This window comes from Engraulis encrasicolus, chromosome 13, assembly GCF_034702125.1.
Source record: "Engraulis encrasicolus isolate BLACKSEA-1 chromosome 13, IST_EnEncr_1.0, whole genome shotgun sequence".
Taxonomy (NCBI): Eukaryota; Metazoa; Chordata; class Actinopteri; order Clupeiformes; family Engraulidae; genus Engraulis; species Engraulis encrasicolus.
The window spans coordinates 18,671,177-18,683,427 of NC_085869.1; the positions used below are offsets into that span (position 1 = coordinate 18,671,177).

The 12,251-nt window shown below is 43.2% G+C and overlaps 1 protein-coding gene across 7 annotated transcripts in view; it reads left to right on the forward strand.

The window, feature by feature from the left end:
- LOC134460792 (dedicator of cytokinesis protein 9-like) overlaps positions 1–12,251 on the forward strand; it is a 153,109-nt gene that overhangs the window by 133,422 nt on the left and 7,436 nt on the right. For 4 of the 7 annotated variants that reach the window (XM_063213342.1, XM_063213341.1, XM_063213343.1 and 1 more), the window contains exons 38-47: positions 168–310; positions 1,987–2,102; positions 4,762–4,899; positions 5,540–5,722; positions 6,081–6,194; positions 6,604–6,819; positions 7,820–7,877; positions 8,669–8,775; positions 11,297–11,419; positions 11,566–11,679. In XM_063213342.1, the coding sequence (XP_063069412.1) occupies positions 168–310; positions 1,987–2,102; positions 4,762–4,899; positions 5,540–5,722; positions 6,081–6,194; positions 6,604–6,819; positions 7,820–7,877; positions 8,669–8,775; positions 11,297–11,419; positions 11,566–11,679 (1,312 nt within the window). Of the gene's footprint in view, positions 1–167; positions 311–865; positions 910–1,986; positions 2,103–4,761; positions 4,900–5,539; positions 5,723–6,080; positions 6,195–6,603; positions 6,820–7,819; positions 7,878–8,668; positions 8,776–11,296; positions 11,420–11,565; positions 11,680–12,251 lie in introns of all 7 variants that reach the window. The other 3 variants (XM_063213347.1, XM_063213344.1, XM_063213346.1) reach the window with 1 other exon arrangement.

Sequence of the window (12,251 nt, forward strand, 5' to 3'; positions counted from 1 at the left end):
GCGGCCGATTCGCGCTGTGTCGAGCTGTAGGCCTACCCGAAAACCGGCAGTGGAAAAGAGGCATTAGAGCCCTGATTCTAACTAATGGATGCATCTTGCCCATCACTGCTGCTGGCTGGTCCGTAGTTGGCCAAACTCTTCTAACAGTGTCCCCGTTTCCCCATTAGGCACCAGGAAGGGGTGGGACCCATACCTGTAGCACACGAGCGGAAGTCTCAGACTCTGCCTGTGTCCCGTAACAGGGCGGGAATGATGCATGCCCGCTTACAGCAGCTCAGCAGCCTGGATAACTCATACACTTTTAACCACAGTAAGTGCCCAACTCAACTCGGCCTGGCATCCTGCCCTGCCCCGCATACCTATCCTCCGTGCCCTTTGTTGATAGTCAAGCACATGCTCATGGCCATCTTCATCCTCTCGTCCTTCATCCTCCTCCTCCTCTTCATCATTCTTATGCTTATCATCAGCATCATTGATCACATCTCTCTTATATTCCCCATGTGACCACGAAAGCTGCCAAGGTTGCACATACCGTAATGTCACATATCGTAACTCCTTTATACTGTAGAACTTAGAAAGACACACAGGTGACAATTGAACATTTCAGACAATCAATGACGCATTATACTTGCGATATGTGACCGTGAAAGCTGCTAAGGTTGCACACACCGTAATGTCACATATTGTAACTCCTTTATACTGTAGAACTTAGAAAGACACACAGGTCACAATTGAAAATTTCAGACAATCAATGACACATTACACTTGCGAAGGCTGCTGTTCCAGACAATCTGAAAGCTAACTGTGTTGGGAAGCCTCCAACACTTTCTCTCTCTTAACAAAGTGAATTTCTTTGTGTTTTCAGTGTAAGAAAGATTTCAAGTATACTTGGAATATCTGTAGACCATGGTAAGAATGTGTCGGGTTGGCGGCCAGCTTTGCCAGACTACTCATAGCGCATCAGGCATTCATTTCATTTGCAATGGATTGCATTAAGAAAGAGCATGCCCATTTCTTTGACCTTGGAAATGACACTTGGCAATCAATCCACACCTCTTCTTTTTTTCATTTCTGTTCCTCATGTAACACCCTGCGCCATTTAGGAACTGTTTACAGCAAAACCATACGCCTCTGTTTTCTTCTGAGTTGTCATTTTATTTGTTTTTTTTGGCCTGGTTCGGCTTCTCACCTAATAGTACTAATAGTGAGCAATTCATGTAAGACCAAGAGCTGTTGACATTGGGTCTTTCTCAAAGCCTAAGACAGTGTCCTTCCAAGTGTATCAGCCTAATTAGTCACGCCCAGTGATTGGATACTTTTTGGTGAACTCTACAGAATATCCAATCACTGGGTGTGACTAATAAAGGGTATCCAATCACTGGGCGTGACTAATTAGGCTGATACACTTGGAAGGACACTGGCCTAGGCTTTGAGAAAGACCCATTGTGTGGTACTGAGGCCTATACTGAGAAGCTGGTTCAGGAGTAAACCAGGTTAAGTTAAATTATGTAAATCATCTAATAGGAGAGCCTGCACTCCTCATTTTCTTAAAGGTGCACCGTGTAATGTTTTTAGTAGTTAATTTCCAGAATCTATGCTGCCCATTCACAAATGTTAACCTTTTAACAAATAATTAACACCACTACCACCAAAAGTATTCAATATGACTGGGAAAATTGCACTTTTGATACATGAAAAGGGGGATCATCTCCATGGTCCGCCATTTTGAATTTCCAGACATAGACATTTTTAGCTGCAAAACTTTCTGTACTTTGGTCATACTAGTAAATATTAGCTTATTACTTAGTATAATACTAGTATGACTAGTTCTTAAGAAAATGATGACTCTTGGCTCTTCTATTAGATGATTTACCTCTTAATCTCGCCTGATTGTACTCCTGACCCAGCTTCTTAGTATAGGCCCTGTGTGATGCTTAGTGTTGGTGGGAGCCTGCTACAGCGGTGTGCCTCTTGTGTCCTCTCCAGCCTACAGTCACTCGGACGCGGACGTGCTCAACCAGTCCCTGCTGGAGGCCAACATCGCCACCGAGGTGTGTCTCACGGTGCTGGACACGCTCAGCATCTTCATCATGGGCTTCAAGGTGAGCTGGGCACTGTGTAGAATAGTGTTTCTCAACAGGGGCACTACAGCCCCCCAGGGGTCATTGGGGAGACCTGGGGGGACGTTGAGAAAGAGGAGTGGAAGTGGGGTTTAGGTCCCATTGGAGGGCATTATTCCATTTTATTTTTCAATACTAAGGGGGGTGTTGGTAGACTTGTGATGAGGCCAGGTGGGGGGGGGGCTTGTTGTTCAACAAAGGTTGAGGACCACTACACTGTGTGCAGAATTATTAGGCAAACATGTTTTTTGACCATATTGTCCATTTTATGCATATTTTCTGCCACCAACCTTTATGAACATGAAAACCTATTGGATTTAAGCATTCCAGATCATGCATATGTGTATAATAAGATGGGGTGTGATCAAAGGAGCCCAACACCCAATATCAGGTGTGCATAATTATTAGGCAACTTTGCTTTCTCCTTGGAAAATGGGCCACAAAATAGATCTAGCAAACTCCGAAAAGTCTATAAACAATTTTGAAGTCACCCAGAGGGATGTGGCTCTCTTGAAATTGGCAAGACGTTGGTCACGTTAGCACAGAAGTATCAAATGCACCGTTGCAAAGTCATCAGTCTCACATGAAATGTCACTGCCAAAAATTGAGAAGAATTTAAGGTGAAACTACAAGAAAATGATTACCCTGCAGTGCTATCATATTCCAGAATGCAAACTTACATCAGGTGTCCAGAAGAACAGGTTGTTGAGCACTCAGAGACATAGCAAAGGTAAGAAGGGATGACACCAGACAACCATTTAACAAGTTAATTAAGTCAAGACTGGGTCAAGAAATACCCTAGGACAGAGTTTTTAAAGGTATTATGGACTGGTGAAAGTGACTATTGACAGACAGGGTGGATGAGCCCATAGCTGGATCTGTGAGGGAAAAGTTTGCAACTTTCAAGAAGACAATGGTATTTATGCAGTATTCTGCTGGCATTTGAGTAGAACTCAGGAACTCATCTGAGTGTGCACATTACCGATCTAGCCATGGGCTCATCGATCTGGTCCATTAACAGTCACTTTCACAAGTTCATAAAACCATTGACAAAATTGTCTAAAGACCTTTCTTGACCCAGTCTTGACTGCATTTCTTGTTGAGTGGTCTTCAGGTTTCAACCTGTTTTACCTTGGTCATGTCTCTGAGTGCTGAATACAATGTTCTTGTGGACACACGATGTAGGTTTCAGTTCTGGGATATAACAACCCTGCAGGGTAATCATTTTGAGATAGTTTGACCTTCAATTCTTCTCAATCCGGCAGTTACTTTGTGAGCACAATGCATGTGACACTGATGACTGATGAACGGTGCATTAGACGGATATGACCAATATCTGGGCAATTTCAAGACAGCCACATCCCTCTGGAAGACTTCAAAATTGTTTATAGACTTTTCAGAGTTTGTTAGATCTCCTTTGTGGCCTATTTTCACAGAGGAAAACAAAGTTGCCTAATAATTATGCACACTAATTTTGCCCTGATATAGGGTATTGGGCCCCTCCAATCACACCGTCTCTTATTATACCAATATGCATGACCTGGAATGCTTAAATCCAATAGGTGTTCATGTCCATAGAGGTTGGTGGCGGAAAATATGCATATAATGGACAATATGGTCAAAAAACATGTTTGCCTAATAATTCTGCACACAGTGTAGTGTAGGACATGACACCAGGGCCCTGCCGTGGCTTAAACTGTTGGGCACTGCACTGCTACGCTGGGGACCTATGTTCGATTCCGGCCCGAGGGCCATTTCCAGATCCTCCCCTAACTCTCTCTCCACTCGCTTCCTGTCACCATCTCACACTGTCCTATTGAATAAAGGCATGAAAGCTCCTAAAATATTATACATAAAAAATAACATATCAGACTTTAACAGGCAATTGCCAACTTGGATTCAAGCTGCTGTAATGCCACATGTTTCAAAGTGATTAAATCAAAGTAATTCTCTTCATTCAATAGAGATCTGTGGTGAGGAATTTAATAGTCGTTCCAGAAACGGGGCGTGGGAAATGTTTCCCTCCTGAGCTTCAAAAAGGAAATCACTGGGCCACTTGGGGGTGCATTTTTTTCAAATGTTGACCATATGCAGGCATTGCTTGGTTGACGCATATTGACATTTCTAGCCACTGGGATGACGTAAGGAAAGCAGAGGAACTCATTCTAAGGACTAAAAACCTCAAAAATGTGAACTTTAATGCCATAAGACCTTCAAGTGTTCAGGATCAGCTTATATACAGTAGTGATTTAGTTAACTAAGTTTAATTGCGTAAGGGATAATGTATTGTCCACACATGACTATAGGAAAATATTTCCTACACCCCGATATAACTCGTTGCCATTGGCAGCGGTCATTATTTGGGCACAGCAGGCACCTTCGAAAAATAGTTGCCCACCAAACGTCGGGGAAGCCCATTCAAAGTGAATGGAAGCTCTCGCAACGTTCTGAAAGTGAAAGAAAGCCCAACTGGGAAACTCTAACTCCCATTGTCATTGTGACACAGCATTCCACAGCACACAAGTGTTCACTGCACACTACAAACAACAAAATTGCATTTATGCCTCACCCGTGTAAGGGGGCATCCATTATAGCCATTCTAGAGGCCCATATAATAAATGTATGTAATCATTTCTTCCAGACTCAGCTGTGTGCGGACCATGGACACAACCCCCTCATGAAGAAGGTGTTCCAGGTCCACCTCTGCTTCCTGCAGATCAACCAATCAGAGACGGCCCTTAAACAAGTCTTCACTTCCCTCAGGACCTTCATCTACAAAGTAAGCAAAGAGAAGAGACATGAAACTCTGTGTGTGTGTGTGTGTGTGTGTGTGTGTGTGTGTGTGTGTGTGTGTGTGTGTGTGTGTGTGTGTGTGTGTGTGTGTGTCTGTGTGTCTGTGTGTCTGTGTGTGTCTGTGTGTGTCTGTGTGTGTGTGTGTGTGTGTGTCTGTGTGTGTGTGTGTGTGTGTGTGTGTGTGTGTGTGTGTGTGTGTGTGTGTGTGTGTCGCACGCCTGCGTGTATGTGTGTGTGTTTGTGCGTGTGTGTGATGGGTGTGTGCGTCTGTGTCTGTGGGTGTTCATGTGGGGACCCACTAGTTTGACGCCCTCTCGGTACTTCACATGGTAATCAAACATTTCAAACAAGCAATTTAAGGTTAGGTTTAGGGTTAAGGTTAGGGTTAGGTTTAAGGTAAGGGTAAGGGTTAGGGTTAGGTTTAGGGTTAGGGTTAAGGTTAGGGTTAGGGTTTAGGTTAGGTTTAGGGTCGTATGACATAAGCGGTAAGTACCGAAAGGGCGTCGAATTAGTGAGTCCCTTTCATGTGAGTGTATGAAATTAAACAATTGACTCGTGCAGAATCCGCAATACCATAACTGTGTTTTTGTCTTTCTTTACTATCTGTCTTACCTCCCTGTCCTCAGTTCCCCTGCACATTTTTTGAGGGTCGTGCTGACATGTGCGCCGCCTTCTGCTACGAGATCCTCAAGTGCTGTAACTCCAAACTCAGCTCCATCCGCAGCGACGCCGCACACCTGCTCTACTTCCTGATGAAGAGCAACTTCGACTACACTGGCAGGAAGTCCTTCGTCCGCACACACTTACAGGTGAGATTCAGAACATACAGTATTGTTGTGGGAAGCAGTGAGTTAAATTATTTAGTGGCGTTAGCAACAGCATGTCCTTTTACAAAGCATTACGGTAAAGAGAACAAAGTACCAAACACTGGGACCAAAGCTTCTGTAGAGGTAAAAGATAGAAGAAAAACTCCCTGGGAAATTTGGTGAATTCAGGTAAATTGGGCCACTTTTTTTTGCATATATGCGAGTGACCCAAAGTGTCCCAATTTACCTGAATTCACCACATATAGTATATGGCCACTGCAGCACATATGCCACCACTGACATTCATGTGAATACAATGGTATAATAACGGGTGACCATCTTCTCTATCTCCCTTGACCAGGTGGTCATTGCAGTCAGCCAGCTCATAGCTGATGTCATCGGGATTGGTGGGACCCGATTCCAGCAGTCTCTCTCAATCATCAACAACTGTGCCAATAGTGACAAGACAATCAAAGTAAGTGGCTGGACATGTCGTCGAAAACATGTTTTAAGACTATGAACTTCGATATCACTGAGAGGAAATCTGCTCAATGCATCTCGTTATACTGTATGCAGGACTCTAAATTAACTTTTTTAACCAGCCAGAATGTCTACTAGATGTTAATTTTACTAAACACATAATCATGAATAGCTCAAAGTGGCTTGTAGGCTTTCTTTTCTACCAGCCAAACTGAATTTTCACCAGCATTTGGCCGGTTGGCGGGTGTTAATTTAGAGAACTGACTGTATATCATGTAAATAAAAGTGAAAATAAAAGTTTCATTCAGACAGTAAATGATATAGCTATTCAGAATTTTGTTTCCTGTATCTCATATTGTGAGCCTAATGCCTTGATTCTGTCGTGGTGCGGTGTGTGTCCACAGAACACGGCGTTCCCGTCGGACGTGAAGGACCTGACGAAGCGGATCCGCACAGTTCTGATGGCCACGGCCCAGATGAAGGAGCACGAGCGCGACCCCGAGATGCTGGTGGACCTTCAGTACAGCCTGGCCAAGTCCTACGCCAGCACGCCCGAGCTGCGCAAGACCTGGCTGGACAGCATGGCCCGCATCCACGTCAAGAACGGAGACCTCTCAGAGGTGACTCTTTTCAGCCCTCTCTCAGGGGCTCTCACTGTCATCACTGTCATTTTTTTCCCTTTCATTATTACTGCTCTAGTATTATTAGTATTATTAGTATTATCATTAGAGATGCACAGGATCCTGATTTTTAGGATCCTGCCGGATACCGGATCCACTGCTTAAGATCCTGCCGGATCCGGAACCTTATACCGGATCCTACAAAAGGGTTGAAACATATAGTCTACTCGCACAAGTGGGCCCTTTTTATTACATTGGCTCAAACTATTTTTTAGACTCATTGGCTTATTGCCACTCTGCCTGCAACGGCCGCTTCCAAAGGGCTTTCACACCATGCAGTGATTGGGCTTGTGAAAGACGGACTGAAAAGCCTAGGCTAGAGATGCACCAGACCCTGATTTTTAGGTGACATGCCGGATCCACTGCTTAAGATCCTGCCGGACCCGGATCCTGTGAAAAACTCTATTATCCTGCCGGATCTGGAACCGGAACCGGAACCGGATCCGGTGCATCTCTAATTATCATTGCCATTGTTGCAAGACCTGGCCGGACAGCATGGCCCGCATACATGTCAAGAACGGAGACCTGTCAGAGGTGACTTTCAGCCCCCTCTCAGGCGCTCTCGCTGTAATCATCGTCACTGTCATTATCATTATTGCCATTGTTCCAAATGATAATTATAATTGCCTAATTGCATTCAAGTCATCAGTGGAATGAGTCCCTGTTCTCTAGCCGCGCCGGTGTCTCAGGGTGTCTTGCCTTAGTGAGGATGTTATCTTGCTGATAGTGGACAAGCCTTTTATACCGTATATTATAGTCTGAATCCATGCTCAGAAATCTTGCGTATACATTTAAATCAAGTTGCACCTGGATGTGAATACGTTTTACATTTAATAAGTTTGGTAATGTTTTTGTCGTGTGTTGCTATGGGGGAGAGCATATGATGAGGAGTGATTGAGCAGTGCTTGACAACTATAACTTCTGTCATTATGTTTTGCAGGCAGCCATGTGCTACGTGCATGTAGCAGCTCTGGTGGCAGAGTACTTGAGGAGGAAAGGTGAGTACTGATAATGCAGAGTTTTTATTATTCAACTAGTAGCACAAGACGCCACTCACCATTTAAAATGCCACTTCATGAATTAATTACTCAAGACGGATCGTAAATATCTTGGTGTCAAGCATGTTGCATATTAATTTAAAATACTTGTCTGACATTTGTATGCACACAACCATTAATTGAGGCAAATATTACAGTTCCACAAGTTGACAAAACACTTCAAAAGCGTATTGCCTTATTGCCAAGGAGTATTCTTGTATATCAGCCATATCATCTGAGCCAATCTAATTAGAACGCAATAGGCCTAAGTGTAGTTGTGCCCAGAGCTGCAATGGCTCCAGTTATGTAATGCTCTGGTCTTTAATGTGAAGAGGGCCACGAGCCCCTCCCTCTGTTGTAAAGGCATGATTAACATTTAGCCAGCACCGTGCTGTCGTGTCCATTCATTTACAAATACAATACAACCTCTTGCTGTAAATACATTTATTACCACAAATACAACAGTATAAGCCTGTGATGATTACAACTCAACAACTCAAAAACGGCATGGTTTGATAATAATTCTATGGTGGGCGTAAAACCTGTATCCATTGTATTTGTATTTTGGCATGAGGGGAGGAAATCAAGAACTGGTGTAACTTTTACCTCTAATACACTTTACTTAGAAATCTGCTGCTGCTGCTGCTACTACTACTGCGTCTTGTACTCCAAACACAATTTTGTTGCTTTTTTGACAATGACAATAAACTCTTGCATCTTGAATCTTGAATCTTGCTGTTTGTGTGTCTCAGGGATGTTCAAGCAGGGCTGCACAGCCTTCAGAGTGATAACTCCCAACATCGACGAGGAGGCCTCCATGATGGAGGATGTGGGCATGCAGGATGTGCATTTCAATGAGGTGAGCACCGTCAGCCATGGCCTCTCTTCTCTCCTGTCACTGCAGCAGCCTGGCCCACGGACACACACACACACACACACACATGCTTTAGAAACAATGGCCCTTTCTCAATGCCCAGTGTTCTAGCCTTGCTAGGACGTGAAACGCCTGATGATTGGATACTCTGCGGAGTTCACCAAAGAGTATCCAATCACCAGGCATTTCACATTTCACACAACTGACATTGGGAAGTAGCCAGTGTTTTTCAACACTGGGGTCAGGGCCCCATTTGCTGTCGCCTGGAATTCAAATGGGGTCGCCTGAAATATCTGAAAGTGTGTGGAAAAAAAAGAATATTGATAAATATTACTAAATAATATAACATAACTGTGTAATATTCTCTTTGAAACACCATTTAGAATCTTAGACTGCCATAAATGTCTATAATTTTAATACCCTACAACTTCCGTAGGTAGCTCGGTCACGTTTTAATTTTTGTCATTAAAAAAATGAGTATGGGAACCACTGCAGTCACACCGAAACCACACACTCATGCAAGCACTCGCACTGTAACCATAGCGCTCTGTGCAAAGTATAACAGGCTTTTGTTAATTAATACTTTGTGTTGTGGCGTGCGTCTTATCTTGAAAGCGTTATCACAAACACATGTGAAACAGCGCGGCCTCCCTGATGGCTTTGTTATCTCCAATGGCGATGATGTAGCCTTGAGTAAGGCCTTATCAGAGAATCAGATACACACGGCTCGATCAAACTCCTCAAGTGTCCTCTGAACACTCCACGAGCAAGACTGCCTAGATGTTGCACGTGTGGAGTTGATGAACAGTTAAGCTATACAAAACCACATGTGGACCTCATGGAGAATGGCGCCTCCATGCCAGATCACAGCAGTAGCACCAATAGTGATCTACTACTCATCTTCATCAACATTATCATTCTTCATATAATAACTGCTCATTACATGAAACTCATCAGTATACAGCTTAGTTGATAATGTGTTCTCTAAATGAAGCAAGTATTTTAATTTTATGATATTAGCTTGTGCAATAGCAGTTCGCTAGTCTTCCTGGGGTCCTAATTCAAAACCTATGGCTCTGCCGGGGCCTAACGGTAGGGCACTGGGTTACTACGCCGGCGACCAGGGTTTGATTCCAGCCCGGGTCATTTTCTGCACCTTCCCCGTCTCTCTCCTTTTCCTCATTTCCTGTCCCTCTGACATTGTCACAATAAAGGCATGAAAAGCCTGCAAAAACATCTCTACTTCAAAACATATCACAACATTCCAGATTCAATTAATTTCAAAATTTAATATGGCCAGGGCTCTAAATGAACTTTTTTCATCATCAGCCAGCCAGAATGGCCTGTAGATGCTAATCTTGCTAGCCACACACACACACACACTCACCAATTGGTAAAAGTGGCTAGTAAGTTGGTCTTTTCTACCAGCCAAGCTGAATTGTCGCCAGCATTTGGCTGGTGGGCTGGTGTTCATTTATAGCCTTAAAGGGACACTGTGTGAGATTTTTAGTTGTTTATTTCCAGAATTCATGCTGCCCATTCACTAATGTTACCTTTTTCATGAATACTTACCACCAGCATCAAATTCTAAGTATTCATTATGACTGGAAAAATTGCACTTTTCATACATGAAAAGGGGGATCTTCTCCATGGTCCGCCATTTTGAATTTCCAAAAATAGCCATTTTTAGCTGCAAAAATGAATGTCCTTGGACCATGCTAGAAAATATGTGTTTATTACTTTGTAAACTTTCATGTAAAGATTAAATTTGCAGCCCAGTTTCAATGAGCAGCATAGTTGCAGTACCTTTTTTGACCATTTAGGTTGCCTTTCTGTGTGCGTTGCTGAGGTATTCTGCCCTACAATATCAGAACGCAGTATCTTGAAAATGGTCGAAAATGGGTTTAGACCGGAAATTGGCTTTAAAATACCTTCTTTTTCTTGTGTTAAAATTTTTTGGCCCAACTTGGTCCCGTTTCGGAAAAAATTATTATGCGCTGATTATACTGCGCTTTTTGGTTTTAGGAGGTTACGTGGTACTAGCCAAGAACGCAGTATAATGCGAATTATACTGCACTTCTCCATTGACACCGTGGTTTTGGTGTAGACAGTAATACCACAACAGAGCGCAGTATAATGATTTTTCAGCTAAAAAGTAATGAGAATGTTGTTTTTTTTGCTTTTTTCTTGTGTGCATAAATTTTCACCATAAAAAAGTATTATATGGAAGTGTCATCACCACTTTACCTCCAACACAGTCGCGTGGACAGAAAGGAAACTTTAAAGCCTTTTTTCTCAGTTTGGCATTTTGAATTATACTGCGTTCTGAAATTGTAGGGCAGTATTGTTGGTATGTCTAGCGTGCCCTGCTGTGTGCGTTGTTGAGGTATTGTTGGTATGTCTAGCGTGCCCTGCTGTGTGCGTTACTGGGGTATTGTTGGTATGTCTAGCTTGCCCTGCTGTGTGTGTTGCTGAGTTGCTGTGTTTTTTGTTGGTGTGTCTTCAGGACGTCCTGATGGAGCTGCTGGAGGAGTGTGCTGACGGCCTGTGGAAAGCCGAGCGCTACGAGCTCATCGCAGACATCTACAAACTCATCATTCCCATCTACGAGAAGCGCAGGGACTTCGAGGTAGCACGCATAGCACTCTCTTCAAAATCAGCCATCTATGATTTAAAAATAATAATATTAATAAAAAATATGTTATGTTATGTTAACATACCTGGTGATGAATGTGATTGACCCAACCTGTTTCGTTGGTCTGTGCTGTTTTGCAGAAACTGGCGCATCTGTATGACACACTCCACCGGGCCTACAGCAAAGTGACCGAGGTCATGCACACGGGCAAACGCCTGCTGGGCACTTACTTCAGAGTGGCTTTCTTTGGCCAGGTGAGACACAGCACCAGGGTCTTAGCTACCCTTGATGAGCAAACTACCCAGGAAACCAGCCTGGGTCATTTCACAACCTTACCCTATCTCTCTTTCTCACGCTCTTCCTGTCAATTCTTTACTATACTGTATATTAATAAAGGCAAAATTCAAGATTCAAGAATAGGCCAAGTTATCTTAACTGGTGTGATCAATCAGGAACAAGCCGAGTTTGATTGCCAAGTTCTTAAAAGCTTTATCCGTACAGTAGCCCCTTACCAGACACTGTCCCGCCACTGGGACGTCGTAATAGTCAAAAACATAACTACCATAGTACTACACCACTATGACAGTGCACAGGGCCTTTAGTAATACATAACAACTTGGTCTTTGCCATTCTTGTAACAGCTAATTTATAACAGAGCAGGAGTAGTGTCTTAAGGGGTTAATCCAAAACAATGTTGTGGATATCCCTTTGATATCTCTGTATATTTCTAGCATGGCTTTTAGTAACTGATAAAGCACTATATAGCTTTCTCATTTCAGCATGTGGACTTCACAGTCAATTTCCTTCCTCTAAAATGAAGCATGAT